A 22618-nucleotide genomic window follows, 5' to 3' on the forward strand; every position below is an offset into this window, starting at 1 on the left:
TGGTTGGTAGTGCCTTTGAAGGGATTTATTCAAGTAGTCTAACCCCCTTCCAAGCCCCTTATTCCTTTTTCTATAGAAAGGAAGATATTTAAAAATGGATTAGAGAACTTTATCTTCTGAAAAGAAAAAAGTATTGGGGAAGAACATTTACATCATTGTTGTAATTTGATAGATGTGTTCTCATTTTATAATTGACTCAGTTCTTATCAAAACAATCTTAAAGATAAGTTTAACATATTTTGCTGCATCACTTTTAGCCACAAGTCAGTAGGCCATCAACTGAAGTATAAATCTTTGTTATTTATATTTTATTGTGGTATTTATATTTAAATAATTTCACCTTTGTATTAATTTTCTTTCTGCAATGAAAGTAAAATGTTGCATGATTTTATGAATAGTTCACTGGGCAGAGAAAAACTATGGTTCAGACTTAAAGAAAAACACTTCATGTTCTATTTTAGATTTATATTGTGTATAAAAGGTGCTTCACATGGCAAAATTTTCAGTAGTATAATAAAATTGTAAGGGACAACTTAACTCATAGAATCACTCGATGAATGTTGATTGAACACTGTTTAGGCATTATGAAGGGGATGGAATGTGGAGAGGGAGTCCAGAGATGCATAAAGAATGGTCTCTTCTGTCAGGGAGTTTATATTGAAGTTGTGGAGATAGTTATGCACAAAAATAATTACTCTAGAATTCTTACAACTTGAAAACCCATTCAAACCCAGGAAGTTAGTTGAATCAAAAGTCTGAGGATCTTGGTAATTGGCCTGAAAAATTTGTCCATGGGTCCGAGACAAGGTTAGCTGCATTTTCTATGCCAGGAGTGGCATGGTTTCATGTCTGGGATTCCAAGCAAAGCACAAGTACTGTCTGTTTGCTATTAGTATAGGACTGTGCCTAACTGGGATTGGAGAACCAGGTAGTCAGGGACAGATGGCAGAAATTAGGTGTAGGATAGACTTAGCAACAGATACATGGTCAGAGTCAGGCACAAGGACACTACTAATTATTAGTCAAGTAGGCATAAGAGTCAAAACCGGCTATTCAGTCAGTAATTAAGAGAAGACAGAAAGGAAAGAAGAAATGTCTGGCCCAGCCCAACTTCCAATAAGAATTTGCTCTATCACCTGAGGAATATTCCAACCACAGTCTGAATGGGCTACCTGGATATAGCCAACTTTCAAACAGTTTAATCTAGATTTTTGTCCCATTTCTCCTGCTTCATATTTCTTTTATGTTCTTTAGTTGCACCTTTTTCTTTCTCTTAGAAGTTTAGTTCTTCCTGGCTACTACTTTGGCTCTAGCAGGCAGTACTATGCCTCTCTTTCTTGGCAGTGATTTTCTTCCCTGATTCCCCAGGCCCAAGGTCCACCTGATGTTCTTTTCACCTGGCTCACATTGACCTTGCTAGCTGACCTAACATGGCTGGGACACTCTACCTTTACTTTGGAGAAGCATATATTAACTCTATGGAATTTAAACATGACCCGTTTAATGCAGACGATGGAAACTGCTACCCTGGAAGCTGACTGTGGCAAACTGATCAGGACAGCCAAGAAGCCAAATAAGGAAGGCATCTGCGGACCCTTTATTTTCAACACTTGCAACTCAGCCTATTTGACCTTGTGCTCCCAGCATCCTCTGGGTGAAGCTTGATTGCCCCTGCTTTGGTCAGCTTCTTAAATAGAAGTGTTCATAGAATAAAAGAGTCCATCTTCTTTTCTCATTCATAGCACCACACTCTTTATAACTGATGTCCAGAAGAAGATAAATTACCATATCTGCTCATATATCAGATATACTTTTATTTCCCAGTCATTTGGAGAAGACATATTAGCCTGAAATTATCCTGGTTAGTGCTAGTTTGGAATATTTTTCTCTTCATAAGATTGACAAAAAACAAACAAAAATAATTTAACAGATTTAGTATTTAGTTCTGGCTGCACAACCTTCACGTGTTGGATATGTTAATAAACAAAGTGAAAGAGCAATATAATATGCCATTGTGGATATTAGGTTCCAGTGCTATCATTGTCTTTTGGGTTTTATTTTGGTGTTTTTTACTTATAAACTGGACTGAATCCTGAATTCTTCTAGTTTCCTCCAATATCTCCCTATGATTCTCAAAACATGTTCCCAATTTTTCTCCTATCCTTTGACTAGAAATCATTGAGAACTAAATTGCCTTTTTCCAAAGCCATGCAAGCTAAAAATGGACAACTTGAAATAAAATTCAGAAAAATCACCACATCAGCATATGCTTAAATAATCTTAGTAATTGATGCTATATAAGCCACACAGAGAGTTTACCTGAGTACCCGATGACATCATCAGATACATCAAACTACTAATGCTTTTAGCCTTAGACCTAGAAATCTTTACTGACAGCCTTACAAACTCAGAAGCTGGGTTATAATTTGCTCTGATCATTAATCTTTAGTTTTATTTTATTTTCATAGACATAGCTCTCATTAAGTAGTACCTGATATGGAATTTGACCTGTACAGTCAGACTTTTAGCCAGCTCTACTGCTCAGTCTCTAAGTCTTCAACAGATCACCTTAGAGTCCTAAGTACTTGGTTTCTTAGACAATGGGATTGCTTTAGATTACTAGCTGGCAAAACAAGCAGGAGTTTGTGCAGGGCTAATACAACATTATAAATATTTCTCTCTTTTCCGCGACCAGCATGGCTAGAATGAGCCACACAGAGAGTTTACCTGAGTACCCGATGACATCATCAGATACATCAAACTACGAATGCTTTTAGCCTTAAACCTAGAAATCTTTACTGACAGCCTTACAAACTCAGAAGCTGGGTTATAATTTGCTTAGGAGTCCTGAGTAGGGGCGATGGGGGATTGAGAAAATGAAAGAGACAGACACAAAGGCAGTAGGGAAAGCTGGGACCAGTGGGATAGCTGTCCTCTGATGGAGAGACAGGGACCCAGAGCCGATACAGCACATTTATTTTATACAGTAAGATACCAGGAAGTTTTACTAAAGTTTAAGATAAAGAAAATATGTGCATTTTTGTGGCTTCTTTGTAATCATCACTTCCAGGTGGGCCCGGATAATTGTGTTTGTTCCTGGTGCCTGGCTGGATTTAGATAATGAAATCCACCCCCTGGCGCCTGAGCTAAAGGTCAGACTCACAACACACCTGCCTCTGGCAAGGTATGTTTCCAGGGCATGGCTCTGCCAGGTGCCACTGGATTCAGATGACAGTCAGCTCAGGGGCCTTTCCCAAGCGCTCTCTACACATCATGCTATGCTATGACACCATTAACAAAACGCGACTACGACTGGTAATAGGAGTACCTATTAGCTAAACAAGGTAGGATAAGTGCCATTATCAGCTTCTCCTGTTATACATGGATAAACAATACTGAACAGGTAGAAGTCAATATCCTTGAGATATACAACCAAGCCAAATGGTTACACTCGTTTGGGAAAACCTACTCCAGCTCCCAGGATATCTGGAATATAATAAAAGGGGCTCTTCCGATTTTCACTGGGTTCCTCCACCTCTTAGGATCTCTTGCCGCTATCCTTTTACTGCTCATCCTTGGGCCCTGCCTCCTGAACTGTCTAGTTTCTTTGTCTCTAAAAGAGTTGAGGCAGCCGAAACCGGTTTGGCTCAGTGGATAGAGCGTCGGCCTGAGGACTCAAGGGTCCCGGGTTCGATTCCGGTCAAGGGCATGTACCTTGGTTGCAGGCACATCCCCAGTAGGGGGTGTGCAAGAGGCAGCTGATCGATGTTTCTCTCTCATCCATGTTTCTAACTCTCTATCCCTCTCTCTTCCTCTCTGTAAAAAAAAAAAAATCAATAAAAAAAAAAAAGAGTTGAGGCAAACTATAGATGATAATAACCCAGGGATTAATGGGTGGGGCTATAGCCAGAAGATATTAGACCTAATTGAAGCTAGCTAGGAGAAGGTTTCACTTCTCTAACAGGGCCCTGAAACAACAACTCTTTTATGAAAGAAGATAGATCCTTGACCCTCAGTATCCTTCAAGAATGTGAGTGAAAACAGAAAAGGGGAAAATTTGTTATCCCACAATAGGCCTATGTGACCTGGCTAAAACCCCTACCTTTCCTTAACTCTGTTCATCTCTGAGAGACAAGATGGCCTACAATTAATAGCTTTTTCCCAAGAGCGAGACAGTTAAAAATGACTAAGACCAAATGGCCACCAAATTGAACTCCATACAACTTCAAACCTCATTATATCTGCAGGACATCTCTGAACTACCTTGGTAGCTGTACTTGTAGATTGATCTGCTGAGTTTGGCGCCTGAGAGGGAGCTGAGAAAGTTTTACCAGGAATGGAGTTACTGTGAGGCCAATGAAACTTAAACTTGGGGTTCCACATTTGCCTGGGCTTCTCGCACATGCTGGGAGTTGTAGAATGTCTCAGGTAGGGAGAGGAAGCAGGTTGTAGTCAGGAAGGATTTCTTTGTAAGCATTTCAGGTCAAGTGATTTCTTTTCAGATTATAAATAAATATTTAATTTTGCATTTCTAATTTTGTATTCTTATTCTTAGAGAGGACCACACAAATTGTATGTGCTTTAGGCCACACAAAATCTGGATCTGCCACTGGGATTTAATAAATGAGCTACCTGGATGTTTTGCTAGTATATGTTTTCCTACATTTAGTAACACACAATTTATATGAGTGAACAAACACTAAGTAGAATCTAGAGAATCACAAATAATTCTGAAATCAATGCTTTGATGACTCTTTTATGAGAGAACTGGAACTTCCTGGCAGCCGATGTATTCCCATGTTAGTATTAATAAATTCTATGAAACTGGAACTTGGATACTGATGTCAGTTCAGTTCAAGAAGGCAAGCCTTTGTGGAATGCCTACTGTATGCGAGGGGATTTAGGGCCAGGCTCTTTTTTTTTTTTTATAGTTTAAATTCATTTTAAAAGTGATTTGAAATTAATTGCCTTATTGTCTTAACCATGAAGTGTTTTTAGTTCCTTGGAGTCTTAATAACAGTTCACTTTTAAGAAATCAGAGCCAACGTGATAAATATGATTAAATAGCAAGGAACAACGATAAATTGTTGGTACCAGTCATTTGATGTTCTCTGAAACAGACTTGTCAGTCTGTCTATGTTAGGAGTTTCAGTGCAGAGGAAATAAAATGAAAACAATCCTTTTTCTTTGTTGATAGATAGTTTCATAGATTATCGTCATGGGTAACTTTGAGGTAACTATTTTTCAAACCAAGAAACCCTATATTGAAAACGAACTATTTTATGTTCATCATTTTGTCATTCTCTTAAATGTATCATTAAATAAGTATCAAGTACTATCGTTTGAGAAATGTCATTGATTTCCTAAAAGGTAAGTCAATATATAATGTCAGATACTGTAAAATTTCACAGAAAAACAAAGTCGGAAGAGGCGAGAGATTGATGTGGGGGCGGGGGTCTGTTTTAGAAAGACAGTACTGTCTTCCTAGCTATACCTTGAGTGGAGTGTGCCGAGCATACCCCCATCTTAGGGCCTTTGTACTTGCTGTCGTTTCTGCCTGGAACGCTGTCCTTCAGAAACTGCATCCGTTATTTTCTCACTTCACTCAGGGCTCTGACCATCCTGTCTATGGAAGCACCTTCTGCCATTCCATTTCCTCCCTGCTCTTCAAGTATTCATCTCCATCTGACGTTGGGAACTGAGGAAATTCAAAGAAATTCTTTGATAAATCCTTTGCCATCTGAAGTCTTACTACTTGCTTTTAGAAATTCAGAAATTGAAAAGATTTTAAGATAATTCTTGCTATTTGATCTGGATATCCAAATCAGGAACCAAATAATTTTGTATAGTAAGGGATACTTGTTATTTTCTTCATAGTACTTTTTACTCTGATTTATTTGTCTGTCTGTCTCCCTCACTAAAATGTTAGTTTCATGGTGGGTGGGACTTTGTTTTCTTCACTGCTCTATCCCCATCACCTGGAACAGTGGTTGACACTGAATCAAGTCTCAATAAATATGTGTTGAATAAATGTGTTACTACAGGAATGAGTCCATTTGAACCAATATCATCTCAACTCTAATTTTAGAAAATATATGATTGTATGGAAAAGGCTTATTTCACATTATTAAATTTTAAGAAGCAAGATGTGGGGTTATATACATAGTATGATTTCCACTTAAAAAATTCTTGAAACTTTGCATGTGTTCTTTTATTCATTCATTTCTTTTTTTTAAAAAATATATTTTTATTGATTTCAGAGAGGGAGGGAGAGGGAGAGAGAGATAGAAACATCAATGATGAGAGAAAATCATTAATTGGCTGCCTCCTGCATGCCCCCTACTGGGGATTGAGTCCGAAACACAGGCATGTGCCCTTGACTGGGATCACACCCAGGACCTTTCAGTCCCTCGGCGGACGCTCTATCCACTGAGCCAAACCGGCCGACACTCTATCCACTGAGCCAAACCGGATAGGGCTATTCATTCATTTCTTGAAAGAAAAGTTATTAAGTATCTCCAGTGTGCCCATTCTGTGCTGGACATTCTAACCCAGCTACAGTTTCATGAGAAGAGAGATCATGAAACAACATGAAATGAACTCGACCCTTTCCCTCATCACTACTCTCCAGCTATGTTGATCTTCATTCAGTTACTCATATTTACTAACCTTTTAACATTGCACAGGTTATTTCCGCCCCCCCCCCCCCCCCTGCCGCCCCCGCGCCATTGATTCTTTAGAGAGAATGGATGGAAGGGAGGGAGGGAGAGGGAGAGAGAGAGAGAGAGACATCAATGTGAGAGACACATTGATTGGTTGCCACCCACATGCCCCTGACCAGGGCCAGGGATTGAACTTGCAACCCAGGTACGTGCCCTTGACCTGGAATCAAGCCTGCAACCCTTGTTATTTCGTTATATGCTTAATATGTGTCTCTATATATTATAAATTCTGTGAGGCTAGGGACCATAATACCATTTAATTATCAATACCTAGCTCAATGCCTAATATATAGTAGATACTCAATAAACATTTGTTGAGTGAGTGAATGAATGAATGAATGAATGAGAGAAGTACATAGTAGGAATACCATATCTAATCTAATGGAAGTTAGGGGAAGTAAATTTCAAGTTGGGATCTGAAGAATGAGGAGGAATTAGCAAGTGAAGAAACCAAGCAGCGTGTTCTGGAGCTTAAGCTCTGACTTTATCCTAAAAGCAATAGAAGAGTTTTAAACCAAAAAGTGACACTATCAGACTTGCCTTTTAGCTGGACCACTTCTCATTGGTGTTAGGAACAGACTGGATGGGCAATGCTGGAGCAGAGAGATTGGTTCAGAGGCTTTAGTGGGAGATGGTTGTGGCCTCCACTGGGTTCTTGGCAGTAGGGAAGGGAGAAGTGGATGACTGGGGTAGCGAGGGAAAGGAAGGAGTTAAGTATGATTCCAAACTTCTAAGTTAGGCAACTGAGAGGATCCTAGGGCTCACCATTCAATGGAACTCAGAGGGAGAAACCATCTTAGGAGAAAAAAGCCTGTCCATATTGAAGCTGAGCATTAAGGACTTGGTTATACAGCTGACTTTTCTAGATATAAGTACTTAGTAAAATACCTGGAAAGAAATCATCAAAATATTATAGTATTGGAAATCTAGTTATATCTCTAAAATTTTCTTATTAACTTTTGGTTTTCATTATTTTTGTTATATAAAGGAAAAATAATAAACTTTAGAGAATTCTGTTAGGATCTGCCATAGGCAATGTTAACATTTTTGTCCAACAGACAAAAAAACTCAGGCTTTTTAAATAAAATATGGGTTATTCCCAATGAAAATAAATGATTGGTCCTGAATAGAAGCCCATTGTGAAATGGGTTCACCATTAGTGTATATGTGTGGTGAAAGAGGAGGGCTTCATTTGGAAATTTAACCTTATCATTCAGAGGTCTGCTAGAGTCAGGTACTGTCGTTCATTCATTTCTTCCTTCCTTCCTTCCTTCCTTCCTTCCTCCTCCCTCCCTCCTCCTTCCTTCCTTCCTTCCTTCCTTCCTTCCTTCCTTCATTTCTTCCTTCCTTCCTTCCTTCATTATTCATATATCAATTCTCAGCATGGTCCCTGGCTTTTAGTAATGGCTCAAGTGAAAGCTATTATTTAGATTTGTTACTAATACATTTATTTTCACTGCAGTTGTTATACAACGATGTTATTTGTGTCTAATTGATTTTTAGGTAGATTGGGGTCACCTGGACTATTTAGTTGTTGACATGCCACCAGGAACTGGAGATGTGCAGTTATCAGTCTCACAGAATATTCCTATTTCAGGTAAATCTCAATGTTTAAAGTAGTTTGTGCTATCTTTGATGCTTTGCTGTTTCCTTACAGAAAAACAAACTTCATAACAAACATTTATATCTTAAAAAACATAATCATTTATAAATTTTCCTTTACAGATAAAATTCATAAATAGAATTTTTCAAAATATTACTAGAATAGTTACGTTTTCAAAAACGTAAGACACTTGGAGAGGTGGTGATTAAATCTGTGCTCTGGAAAAGCAGTAGCACTTAAGTGTTATTTAGGTAGAACATGGCTGTTTGGGGTTCACAGCTCTCTAGCACTTACATTATAGTGCCTGATACATGTGGGCACTAAGTGAATATTTATTGAATACATATTCCTGAATAAGAGTAAATTTTAGAAAAATTTGGATTTTTGGTGAATATAATTATGGGAAAATTTTATGTTCTGCTAATTATCTATATCATAAAAGGCTTGTGGTCATGATGCCGTAGCAGTGTCATGACCAAACAAGCAGCGGTGGGCGGGGCGGGGCACTGGCAGCGTCTGTGGAGCGTGCAAGGCGTCGGCACCATCCGTGGAGCATGCAGGGTGTCACGGGGTGGGGCGCCGGCAGCGTCCACAGAGCATGCAAGGCATTGCGGGGCGGCAGACACGGCCCTGATGGCAGGCTAGGCCTAGGGGACCCTACACGTGCATGATTTAATTGTGCGCTGGGCCTCTAGTTTAATATTAAAGTCAAGAGAGCAAAAAACATATTAGCTTACTTCAAATACACAATACTTCATTATAGTGGGGTTATTTATGATATGGAGTTTCAGTATTTGTCATTAACTTTTATGTTAAACTAGAGACCTGGGTGCACGAAATTCCGCACGGGTGTGGTCCCTAGGCCTGGCCGGTGATCGAAGCGTGAGGGTCTGGTGTGGAAGGGCAGGTCCCAACTGACCTCTGGGCCCTGGGCAGCACCTGGGCCCCCAGGCCCCTGCGTGGCCCCTCCACCTGAGTCACGGCGCCTGAGTCCCCACGCAGAGGTGTGGTGAGCACAGCCGGACACGATGGGCCGGGGCACAGTGTGGGCCTCTGGACTGCCCAGAGGTGCCAGACGGAAGCTCTCTCTCCCAGCCAGACTCGCAGACCGGTTCCTGTGTGAACCCACAGGGAGCCAGACCAGCCCCTGCAGTCCCAGCTGCAGCCCAGCTCACCTGGAATCCCACTGGGGCCAGCAGCGCCTCCACTGCTGCCCACTGCCAGCACCTTGTCACTGAGGCCCATCATGTTCCACGCCGCCCTCTGGTGGTCAGCACACATCATAGCGAGTGGTCAAACTCCTGGTGGAACTCCCAGTCGAGGGGACAATTTGCATATTAGGCTTTTATTATATAGCATCTGTTTCTAAGTGAATCTTTCCTAGATTCCACTGAAGATATATTTGTTAATCTCACTTATATATAAGGACTTTGGGGAAAATAAGGAATATTTAAGTGTCTTTGCAAGTTAGTTATGTATTGGTAATAAATAACCAAGAAATATCACTAACATTTAATCATCAAAAGGTTTAGAATCTGTGTTTTTGATAAAATATACAAATTGTTTGAAAATATAAATATAGCATATTAATATGAATATTTTTTATGTTTAAATATATTTGTAACCTAATGGAGCCTAAGACTTTTCCTTTAGTGAGGCAAGCTATAAAGTATGAGATGGGAGTAAAGTGAAGTAACATAGGAAAATAATTCTTCCTCTTTATAATCAGCATACTAAATAGCCTGCTTTTTCTTTTTTAAAGAAGTTTTGAGACATATTTCTCAACCTTAAGAATAGGCGCTAAATGTTTATTGAATAAAATGTGTTTCTGACACTTTGAAGTGCCTATTGCAGGTATCCAAAATGCTTACGTTATTCATGTGAATAATACATTGATAAGATTGGACTAAATTATCATTTATTTCCTGCATTGTGACTTGGTACCTTGAAAAAGTTTAATTTGCTTCACACAGATAAACTGAAGTCCCTGAGCAATTTACCTTTGTTCATTCAGATAAAAACTCTTCTGTTTGGACAGGACTTATGATTGTACCACCCTGTTTAATTTGTACTTACACTCTAAAACCAACAATGGGTAGATTGGGGTTAAGATTGTCTCTCCTTTGAGGATTTCTTTTTTTATATCCTAAAACTTAACCAGTATATTTCTTATTCCTTTAATCTAATGAAAAATCTGCCTTGTAATAGGTGATTGATATTATTATAGGAGAATAAAAAGCAGTATTTTTATTGCAGTAAAATATACAATAACAGTTTAATAGCATTAAATACATTCACATTATTACATAATCATCACCACCATCCATCTCCTGAACTTTTTCATCTCCCCAAACTGAAACTGTGTACCCATTAAACACTAACTCTCAATTTCCTCCTCCCTCTAGCCCATGGTAACCACCATTCTCCTTTCAGAAATAGTCTATATGAAGATAAGGAAATGGGGAATGAAGAAATTATATAAGGAAAATATTAATTTAAAATATTGCATTAAACAATATTGATTTTATGATTTATTAATATAATTTTAAACCAACAAATGTTTACCTACATAGAGTTAGATGCTAAGCACTGTAGAGTGTCCAAGGATAATTAAATCTTCAAGTCTTTACCTACACTAGAGTTCTGTACCTTTTGTGATCCTCATACCTTTTTTTTTGAGAATTTGATGACTATATAGATTTTCTCCAAAAAATGTATTTGTACCTACAGAAATGCTATTTTTATGTATAATTTCAGGGGGCTCACAGTCCTCAGGTTAAAAGCCCCCAGTTCTAGGAGATAGAGCAAGGGAAAGGGTAGGGGGAGGGAGTGGCTGGTAAGAAAAGAGCATGGATAGCTAAAATGTAGAGTTTGAGAAGTGCTATATGAGAGATATGGGGGATCAGGGGAGAAGAGATCACGGGTTTGAGGGGAATTGTAAAAACATGGAGATGAGCCTTAAATAATAAATATGATTCATTGTAAAGTATTCAAGATAGCACAATACCTGGTTTGCTTTGCTTTTTTGCTTTTTCTTGACCTAAGGGGGAGAAATTTGAGAGTGAAATTTTAATGTTCTATAATCCTATTACAGAAAATTAACGTGTATTTCTCCTCCAAAATCTGGTCTATTAGAAAAATAGGGCTAAGTACTGTAGATGCTTTTGAAAATACATAAACTTAGTTATTTCTGGATTACAAAACTAAAATATTGTTCTAGTATCTTCTAAATTTTCTGTAATAAACATGTATATTTTTATAATTTAAAAAAGTAAATAGAAAGCACATATTCTTTAGGGACGGTAGATTCCTGTGTATATTGGTGATGATTGCTTATTATTAATTAACTGCCATTTAATGATAGTCTTTTATATATTACTTTTTAAAAATATTTTATTGATTTTTTACAGAGAGGAAGGGAGAGGGATAGAGAGTTAGAAACATCGATCAGCTGCCTCCCGCAAACCCCCCACTGGGGATGTGCCCGCAACCAAGGCACATGCCCCTGACCGGAATCGAACCCGGGACCCTTCAGTCCGCAGGCCGACACTCTATCCACTGAGCCAAACCGGTTTCAGCTATATATTAATTTTTTAATTATCACAGGCGTTATCTCTATTTTCTTAAATCTTTGAAGGATTAAGTAACTTTCCCAAGGTCACACAGTTGCAGTCGTTTATAGCTGAGGTTCATACCAATTCTGATTGAATTTATAGTTCATACTCTTAACCTCTACATCAAACTGCCCTCATAGAAAATCCAGCAATATTTGACTCATTGGTTTTTTTGTTTGTTTTGTTTTGTTTTTGTGTGTGTGTGTGTCTTCCAGTGAGAACTGGAAGACCTACTAGAAAAATTTTAAAAGAGCTATAAGCACTGACTCATTGTTGTTGTTTTTAAATATATTTTTATTGATTTCAGAAAGAGGAAGAGAGAGACAGAAACATCAATGATGAGAGAGAATCACTGATCGACTGCCTCCTGCACACCTCCTAATGGGGATCGAGCCCACAACCTGGGCATGTGCCCTTGATTGGAATTGAACCTGGGACCCTTCAGTCTGCAGGCCGACACTCTATCCATTGAGCCAAACCAGCTAGGGCGATTCATTGTTTTTTTGAGTTTAGTTTTAGTACATTCAAACCCACTTAGGTTGAAATAATTCTAATCTAGGTGCTTTCTGATCAAAATAAATTTGTCTATGAATATTACTAAGCCTGTGCACCTCTATTTGCTGAGTGAGTATCCAACCAACCGTCTGTAGTGGTGTTTGCTATATTCAGGTTTTTGACTCTGAAGAGATTCCTTGCCCTAACTGGTTTGGCTCAGTGGATAGAGCATTGGCCTGAGGACTGAAGGTTCCCAGGTTCGATTCCGGTCAAGGGCATGTACCTTGGTTGTGGGCACATTCCCAGTAGGGGGTGCGCAGGAGGCAGCTGATCAATGTTTCGCTCTCATCGATGTTTCTAACTCTCTATCCCTCTCCCTTCCTTTCTGTAAAAAATCAATAAAATATATTTTAAAAAAAAGATTACTTTGCACCTCTTTAACTCATACATTCTAGGGAGGGTCTGGAGGTGGTCTAGAAGCAATCTCCTTCGACAGTTAGGAGTAGAGCCCCAAATGATTCTTGGAAAGATCAATATTATCTTTGGGCTGATCATACTGGTCATGGGCATCTGGCTAGTTTCCAGGCATACTGGTTCTCAGTATAGAATTGCAGCTGTTAGTACCCTCATAATGAGTTTTTATGTCAATACTAGAGGACTGGTGCACGAAATTCATGCACGGGTTGGCAGGCGGGGGGGGCAGTCCCTCAGCCCGGCCTGCAACGACACCAGTGTCCCTCGCCCCGGCTCCTGGCCAGAGGCCCCTCCCCGCCCTCCACGCAGCCTCCGGGAAGATTCTTGTCCTGGGGTCTCCTCAGGGCCCCGGCTTGTGACGCCCAGCAGCTCGGGGACTCGGGCTCCCAGGTCCTGCTTCCCCGCAGGTATGGTGTGCATCAGCTGCCACAGGAGCCACGCCTCAGGAGCCGCCCCCTCGGACCGTACTACTTGCGTGTGTATGTGGGGCGGGGGGGCGGCTGCGGTGGCAGTGCTTTGATGTCTGTAGTGTGCCCACCGGAACCTCCACTGTGGCACCACGCTGGTCGCATCTGCACTGTGGGCCAGGGGCTTCCAGTCTGCAGCTGGGGCTGCCAGGGTGCGACTGGGGCCTGTGGGCGGCGGACCCCAGCACCCATAAGGCTCCATCAGCATCAGGAACTGGGAATATCCATTTTTCTGGGTCCTCCCCTCCCTCCGTGCGGCCGGGGTGTGGACGCTGGGTTCGTGTCGCCAGGAGTGACGCAAGCCCAGCGTCCCACACCCAGGCCTCTGGCCAGTGGCCCCTCCCCTCTCTCCACAGCTGAGGAGTGGATGCTGGGCTCGCATTGCCAGGGCACCACCACCAGCGTCTGCCCCGGCCGCAATGGGCGCTGCAATCTTTGTCACGGAGTGATGGTTAATTTGCATATTAGTCTTTTATTAGATAGGTTTAAAATTAATGTCAATAGAAAGACTAGATTTTCTACAGTGATCTATGTGTTATTTTTGTAATTAGAAAAAAAATAGTAAAAAATAAAATTATCTTACCAAAATGGGTGTGAGCGGGAATTGGTGGGAGGTACATTTGATTGTGTGTGTATGTTTGTTAAAGGCTTAGTTTGTGAGGTTTGGTTTTATTCAGACCAGTGTCATTTTATAGCTAACATATCTAAGAACATACTAAAATTGAGCCAATTCCCAGGACTTATAGGGAAGGGTACCAACCAAATAATTGCTGGCCTGATTTGAATCATGGCTTTCATTAATTTATATAATCTGGAACAGCCTGTCAGAATCATGTTGCCTTTCTAGGCCAAAGTGAATTATATACTCTCTAATTATGAACATAATTTTCCTTTCCTCTTGTCATTGACTTCAGAATTCTTCTTGGTACTGTTATGTCCTACTTTTTCTTATGCCCCATCCTATATAATAAAAGCCTAATATGCAAATTGTCCCCTTGACTGGGAGTTTGACCACTTGCTATGACGTGCACTGACCACCAGGGGGCGGTGCAGACCATGGCAGGCATCTGTGATGCGGCACTGGCAGTGGACGGCACTGGAGGCGCTGCCGGCCCTGATGGGTCCCAACAAGAATGGGACCACGGTGGGATGGTGGAGCAGGTGAGGGGGCAGTGCCTGACCAAGGCAGGGTGCCAGGTGGGGCTAGGGGACTGCAAGGCTGGGGGTGCAAGATGGGCCCCAGCTCACACCCCCAGCCTCGCAGCCTACCCTGAGGTATCCCACCTGTGCACAAATTCGTGCACTCATCATAAAGCACATAAGTTTTTTAGACTCACATTTGAGTTCCGCTTGATTTGACTTCCCTATCCTTCCCACTACATTTTCACATAACCTGAGATTCCTCCTCCAAAATCTTATGTACTCACTGCCCCCTCTCTCTTTCTTTTACTTTCCAAAGTCTTTGTCTTTTTTTTTTTAACATTTGTTGAGAGTTTTACAGATGTCTCCCTTTCTTTCCCCCATTGCCCTCATCCACCCAGTTTTCACCCAACCCCAGGTCTTCACCACCTTATTGTCTGTGTCCAAAGTTAATGCATATCCTATATAATAAAGGCCTAATATGCAAATCGACTGAACAGCAGAATGACCAATAGAACAACCAGTCACTATGACACACAACAACCACCAGGGGCAGACGCTCAATGCAGGAGCTGCCTCTAGCCTGCAGGCCCCAGGCCAACCAAGGTGGGTGCCAGCTGTGGCCCCATGATCGCCCCACCAGTTGCCCCACAGATCTGCCCTGATCGCCTGCCAGGCCTAGGGACCCTACCCATGCACGAATTTCATGCATTGGGCATCTAGTATGAATATAAGGTCTTTGGTTAATCTCTTCCCGCACCCCCCTCACCCTTCCCCTCTGAGAGTTATCAATCTGTTCCATGTTCCTGTGCCTCTGGTTCTATTTTATTCATCAGTTTATTTTTGTTCATTAGATTTATGGTTCATTTATTTTGATTTTAGATCAATTGTTGATAGATATGTATTGCCATTTTATTGTTCATATCCCTCTTCCTTCTTCCCCTCCCCCTCCCCATCCTTCTCCTCCTCCTCCTCTTCCTTCTTCTCCTCCTCCTTCTTCTCCTTCTTTCTTCTTTCTCCTTTGTTTTTTCTCCTTTGTTCTTTTTCCTTTCTTCTCCCTCCCTTCAACATTTCATGTAATACTGGTTTGGTGGTGATGAACTCTTTTAGCTATTTCTTGTCTGTGAAACTCTTTATCTGACCTTCAATTCTAAATGATAGCTTTGCTGGGTAGAGTAATCTTGGTTTTAGGTTCTTGCTATTCATCACTTTGAATATTTCTTGCCACTCCCTTCTGGCCTGCAAAGTTTCTGCTGAGAAATCAGCTGACAGTTGTATGGGCACTCCCTTGTAGGTAACTAACTGCTTTTCTTTTGCTGCTTTTAAGATTCTCTCTTTGTCTGTTTTTTTTTTTTCTAATATATATTTTTTATTGATTTCAGAGAGAAAGGGAGAAGGAGAGAGAGATAGAAACATCAATGAGGACAGAGAATCATTGATCAGCTGCCTCCTACACACCCCCACTGGGGATCGAGCCCACAACCCGGGCATGTACCCTGACCGGGAATCAAACCGTGACCTTCTGGTTCATAGGTTGACACTCAACTACTGAGCCATGCCAGCCAGGCTCTCTCTTTGTCTTTAACCTTTGGCATTTTAATCATGATGTGTCTTGGTGTGGGCCTCTTTGGGTTCCTCTTGTTTGGGAATCTCTGCACTTCTTGGACTTGTAAATCTATTTCTTTCACCATGTAGGGGAAGTTTTCTGTCATTATTTCTTCAAATAGGTTTTCAATATCTTGCTCTCTCTCTTATCCTTCTGGTACCCCCATAATACAAATGTTGGTATGCTTGAAGTTGCCTCAGAGGCTCCTTATACTATCTTCATATTTTTTAATTTTTTTTTTCATTTTGCTCTTCTAATTGGATGTTTTTTGTTTCCTCATATTCCAAATTGTTGATTTGATTCTCAGAATCCTCTCCTCTACTATTGAATCCCTATAAATTATTCTTTTTTTCTTTTTAAATCTATTTTTTTATTATTGATAGTATTACAGATATCTCTCATACCTCCTCCTCCTTAATCCCCCTCCTCCAAAACCCTACCCACCCATGCCCAGGTCTTCATTACCCACTTGCCTGTGTCCATGGGCTATGCATATAAGTATATAGCTTCTTTGGTCCCTGTAAATTATTCTTTATTTCAGTTAGTGTATGCTTAATTTTTGACTGGTCCTTTTTCATAACTTTGACATTCTCACTAAGATCCTTGAAAGTCTCACTGAGTGCCTTGAAGCTCTCATTAAGATCCTTGAGTAACCTTATAATCATTGTTTTGGACTCTGTATTCAATAGTTTGCTTGCTTCCATTTCTTTCACTTGTGACCTGTTTCTTTGTCTCCACATTTTGGCTGCTTCCCTTGGTTTGTTTCTATGTATTAGGTAGAGCTGCAATGTCTCCTTGAATTGGTAGAGTGGCCTTGTATAGTAGACGTCCTGTAGGGCCCAATGGCTCAGCCTCCCCAGTTACCTGAGATGGGCACTCTATGTGTGCCCCTGTGTGGGCTGTGTGCACAGTTGTGTAGCTGAGCCTTGATTGTTGTTGGCATCACTGGGAGGAATTGACCTCCAGGCCAATTGGCTGTGAGGACCAGTTTTTTCTACAATGAAAGAGCTGCTATGCAGGAGATACTTCTATAGAGCAGGACTTGCTTCAGTGGGGCTTTGGTTCTCACTGAGTCTGCCCCTTGAGTGTATCGCTTGTGGATATGGAGAGTTGTAATCTGATGTGATCTGAAGTTGTCCAACCAGGTGCGCTGGCTCTGGGTCTCCAGGGAGGTACAAAGTCAGTCACTGCCTGTGGCCACCTGGCAAGAGCTATAGAGGGTGCTACTTGTATATGGCTGCTACTTTTATTGGGCTAGGAAAGTGGTCGGCAAACTGCGGCTTGCGAGCCACATGCGGCTCTTTGGCCCCTTGAGTGTGGCTCTTCCACAAAATACCACGGCCTGCGCGAGTCTATTTTGAAGAAGTGGTATTAGAAGAAGTTTAAGTTTAAAAAATTGGGCTCTCAAAAGAAATTTCAATCGTTGTACTGTAGATATTTGGCTCTGTTGACTAATGAGTTTGCCGACCACTAGGCTAGGAAATGCCCAGGCCAGGCCCATCTGTGAAGCAAGGCAGGCTGGTGCCAGTGCTGGTTCTTGGATCTTTTATTGATAGGTTTGGGGCATGCTGAATCCAGCTGCTACTTGTTTGAGAGATTTTAGGAAAATCTGAAGCCTGAGCCAGGACAGGCCATTCGTATGCAAAAGCTGCTGCAAACAGCTTGGGTGGGGCTGCAAAATGGATAGGGTGGGGTCTAAGGGACTCACTAGGGTGGAGCAAACAGTTTGGGCCATGTTGATGGAAACTCGGATATCGCTGCCAGTCAGCTCTGTGATGGGGAGAGGTGCCAGCATTGGAACAATTACCCCTGCTAGCACCCCTGTCTGGGAGAAAGCCACCCCCAACTTCCTCCCCTGATGCCAGACTGTCAGTTCCTCCCATTATGTCCCTGGATTTCCCCAAAGCTGCCACCTGGCGCTGGAGCTCAGAGGAAGTGGACTGTGTAAGTTTGTGTGTGGGCCCTTTAAAAGGAACACCTGAGCCTCCAGCAGCCTCTGTGCCACTCAGCCACAATCCCCACTGGTTTTTACAGCTTGAAGTTACGGGGACTTCTCTTCCCAGCTCTGGAACCCTGGGCTGGGGGGCTGGTGTGGGGCTGGGACCCCTTGCTTCTCACAGGAGGCTTTGAAGATATCCCTTCCGATTTAAAAAAAAAAAAAAAGCCATACGTGGGTGTTGGACCAGCCCATTTGGCATCTCTGCCTCTCCTACCTGTCTTAAAGTGCTCTCTTCTTTACTTCTCTGTGTGTAGGACTTCCATTCAGCCAGATTTCAGGTGGTTCTGAATGATGGTTGCTCTGTATTTTAGTTGTAATTTGATGTGGTTGTGGGAGGCAGCGAGTACAGGCGTTTACCTACACTGCCATCTTGGTTCCTCTCCAAAGTCTTTGTCTTTACAGACATTTCACCCTCGCTTAGAATGTCTTTCTTCCCCAGTCAGTGGGCACCCAAATCCTGCATACCTTTTATTTCAAATGTCTACTCTTTGCCATCTTTCCCAATCCCCCAGTTAGGAATCATTTCTTCCTCCTTGAAATTCACGTAGAATTTTATTTGGACCTTCACATGTTCTCTACTCAAAACCTGCATAACTGTGTTATCTTCTGTACCAGACTGTTACCCCCTAGGGGGCCAAATCTCTGTTTCAATCATTTATGTATTCCTCACAGTGCCAAACTCAGTGCCTTCTGTAACCACTCAGCAAATGTTGAATCAATGAGTGTTTTATCTGTGTGTGTTATCTTCCCAACTGGGCTGTAAGCTGCTTGAATGCAAAAATTTTTCCCTATTTATCATAGTATTTTTTAGAGTACTTTGGCCATGGGTTATGGAGTTGATAATGGTTGAATAAATGACAAAGCTAATTGACTAGTTATCACAGTTCATCTGAATAGATTTGTCCCCCTTTATCTTTTTGTCCCCCCCCCATAATCTTTCTACCATCCTGCTAACTCATTCCTGTGATCTCTCCAACCCCAACTGCTTTTACTCAGGAGGTTTTTTTAAAAATGTATAAGTTAAATAAAGCATTTATTAAAAACATACATTTTATGTCACTCTTCCTTTGAGAGAAAAATACTTACATTTGGAAATAAACATACTTTATTTATGTACTTATGCTGTTCTTTTTCCTGTATTACGTACAGTATCTTTGTGGTCAGTTGATATATTTGAGTATTAACTTTGTTTTGGTTTCTGAGATATTTATGCATGGGGGCACCTGCTATGTGGTGTCATGCAGGCTCTTATTAAATTACTAGTGAGAATCACTAGCATTATTCCATTGTAATAGTAAGAAATTCTCTTATTTACTTGAAAGGATGTTTAGCCAGATACTACCTATCTCTCTGACTTTTTATCCTCACCTGTGGAACACCTGGCTATCCCACAGACTATAAGGATCGTATGAGAGAATGAATTTAAAAGCTCCATGTTAATGAATGCTATTTTTAAGAAATCACTTGAACACTTTAAAAGAATTTTTTTGTGGGGGTGGTGTGATGAAATGCTATAAATTCTGTTGACTGTCCATTTCTCCAAGCCATGGTGAAAATGAAATTAAATGTTTTATACTTGGAGAGACATCCTTTTGGAAAATTCATGGAGACAGACCTGTACTAGCAAAAATAGTCTCTTTTTGAATGCTAATTAGCAATGTTTTGTATGTGTTCCATAGGATGGATGACAGGCTCATTATAAGAAGAAACTTCAAAGGAAAAAAATTATCGTCTTATTTGTGTTAAAAGTGTCGTGTAGTAACAACAGTAATAAATGTGTTGACAATAATATTAGAGTCTAATGATTTAAATTTGAGCTTGCATGGACTACTGAACCACTACATGCTACAAATACCTAGTCGTTGTAGTAACTGCTGGAGGGAAACGAGACAGGATAAGGATGGGGAATAACCTAACCAAGTGTAGTCTTTGCATTTGTTCTTGTCTTGTTGAACTTGTCAAGGGGAAAAGAGAGTTGTCAGTGCTGGTTTTGTTTTTATTATTTTTTTCTTACTACTTTTAATTTTTTTGGTGATAGTTTGCTGGGTTTTTGCTTGTTGTTTGTTTGTTTAGCTTGTAAATTAGTTGTTGCCATATACTGAATTGGGTAGATTCCAGGGTTGCCTTCTGTTTTTGTTTTTTTTTAAACACTTAAGTGCTCTTCCAAAATAGAAGAGGATTAATATTTATCTGAGGAACATTGTAAGTTCCTTGAAATTTTTGAAAATATATACACGGTGCTAGTATTTGAATTGTAATAGCTGTTACTTAAATATTTTTTCTTTCTTTGCTTTAACTGAGTTCCTCTGTATGTAACTATCTGAAGACTATCTTAATTTGATTTTAACTATTGGAATTAAGTGAAGAGTTTGTGCTTTACATGGAACATGTGAAGCATATTTTCTTTTTCAAGAGACTGGAGAATTTTAGTAAGCTATTTATATTAAGTGCTATATTCATCAGTGTCCTGGCAGGTACAGATGACACACCTTAAAAGGAATGAACAGAACGGAGTTCAATGAAGGGACTCGTTACAGAGGTGTGGGCAGCATTAAGGAAATCAACAAGAGATGGTGAAGTACCCAGAGACTAATGATATTAGGAAGTTGTTACTGTCCCTCTGCCTGAGGGGCAAGGGAGTGAATTGTGTCAGTGCAGCCTGGCAGCTGCTGGAGCCATGGAAGAGGCTACGTGTTGGGATCTGGGCCACAGAGGCACATGGCTAAGGTCAAAACTCCTGCAAGGCATGGAGAAGGAGTGTGTGAGGCGGGTGATAATACTCCAACCTTTTTCTCCTCCTATCTATATATATATAAAAGGCTAATATGCTAAGTGTCCATCCAACTGGTTGCTGTGATGCGCACTGACCACCAGGGGGCAGATGCTCAATGCAGGAGCTGCCGTGACACACTGGCCATTTACAGAGAAACAGCACCGCAGACTTGGCACCCACAAAGCAACACTAGGCTTCCCCCAAGTGGGACACAGACCCCACCACTGTGGTGTGACACCCCACCAAATCACAGCTGATGCTGCAGAGACCCCATGGCAAAAAATGTGGCCCACAGCCCAGAAATGGTGGCTGTGGGCACCAGGTAATGATGTCACGTAGCAACACCCAGCCTCCTCTCCCTAGGGACAGGCCTTCTATATATATAAAAGCCTAAGTGACCATTCGATTGTCTGACCGGTAACTATGACGCGCACTGACCACCAGGGGGAAGATGCTCAATGCAAGAGCTGCCGAATGACAGCAACATTGCAGAGTACCCTCTTGCACTCTGGGACCCCTCAGGGGATGTTGGACTGTCAGTTTCAGCCTGATCCCTGCAGGCCAGGCTGAGGGACCCCACCTGCCGGAGGGACTCCGCAGACGCCCTTTGAGCCCTGGTGCCACCCCAGGTGCAGCCGGCTAGGGAGGGCACATGGGAGGTTGGCTCCAAGGTGTGTCCGGCCCATCTTGCCTAGTCCCGCCCCACCAGCCACATTCTAATTAATTTCCTTTCAATGTGCATGAACCCATGCACTGGGCCTCTAGTTTAGCAATAAACGGCATCGCAGAACTTGTGCCCACAAAGCAGCACTCAGCTCCCCCCAAATGGGAGATAGGCCCCGCTACCACCCCGGAGCGACACCCCACCAAATTGCAGCCAATGCTGCCAAGATCCCATGGCGCAAAATGTGGCTCACAGTCCCGCCCAACCTGGAAACAGTGGCTGTGGGCACCAGGTAATGACGTCACGTAGCAACGCCCGGCTTCCTCTCCCTAGTGACTAGCCTTCTTGGAGTTTCTTTAGCCCAGGAACACGACTTGCTTTATAGCCAGGTAGAAACATTTTTTTTTAAAGATATATTTTATTGATTTTTTACAGAGAGGAAATGAGAGGAATAGAGAGTTAGAAACATCGATGAGAGAGAAACATCGATCAGCTGCCTCCTGCACACCCCCACTGGGGATGTGCCTGCAACCAAGGTACATGCCCTTGACTGGAATCAAACCTGGGACCCTTCAGTCCTCAGGCCGACACTCTATCCACTGAACCAAACCGGTTACGGCCAGGTGGAAACATTTTACACTCTAACCAAATGTCTGTGAAACATTTTCCCATGCCTCATCTCATTTGATCCTCACAGAAGTCCTGGAGTGGGTAGATAGGAGACTCGGTGGAATCCTATTTTCTTTTCATTAGTCAGAAAATGGAGATTTAGAAAGCTTAGAAACTTGATCCGACTGAAAAGAAGTAAGAAATGGTGGACCTTGAAAATGACTTCAGGTTTTCTCACTGCGCAAAATATAGTCAAACACTGCTGCAGTTACATATTGTACCCTTTGTTCTCCCTGTGTGACCTACAATAATAATCTGCTTTGTGTTGATATTTACTGCTGTGTTGCTGACAATTACCTGAAAGAGAAGTTGGGGTGCTTCAGTGGGCTGGAAAAAGTTTAGCTAAATCAGAAAGCAGGTCTAATTAAGCAAGTTTATTCTATATATATAAA

The 22618-nt window shown here is 41.5% G+C and overlaps 1 protein-coding gene and 1 non-coding gene across 2 annotated transcripts in view; one reads left to right on the forward strand and one right to left on the reverse strand.

Annotated features, from left to right (window-relative positions):
- The window catches only part of NUBPL (NUBP iron-sulfur cluster assembly factor, mitochondrial), a 292427-nt gene that overhangs the window by 213143 nt on the left and 56666 nt on the right, over positions 1-22618 (forward strand). Inside the window, exon 7 of the mRNA XM_054716520.1 lies at positions 8226-8319. Coding sequence (XP_054572495.1) covers positions 8226-8319 — 94 coding nt within the window. The remainder of the gene's footprint in view (positions 1-8225; positions 8320-22618) is intronic.
- On the reverse strand, positions 12142-12204 carry LOC129149199 (U7 small nuclear RNA). The gene has a single exon (XR_008556195.1). It is a non-coding gene; the product is annotated as a U7 small nuclear RNA (small nuclear RNA).

The sequence above is a fragment of the Eptesicus fuscus genome, chromosome 5 (genome assembly GCF_027574615.1).
Source record: "Eptesicus fuscus isolate TK198812 chromosome 5, DD_ASM_mEF_20220401, whole genome shotgun sequence".
NCBI classification, from domain to species: domain Eukaryota; kingdom Metazoa; phylum Chordata; class Mammalia; order Chiroptera; family Vespertilionidae; genus Eptesicus; species Eptesicus fuscus.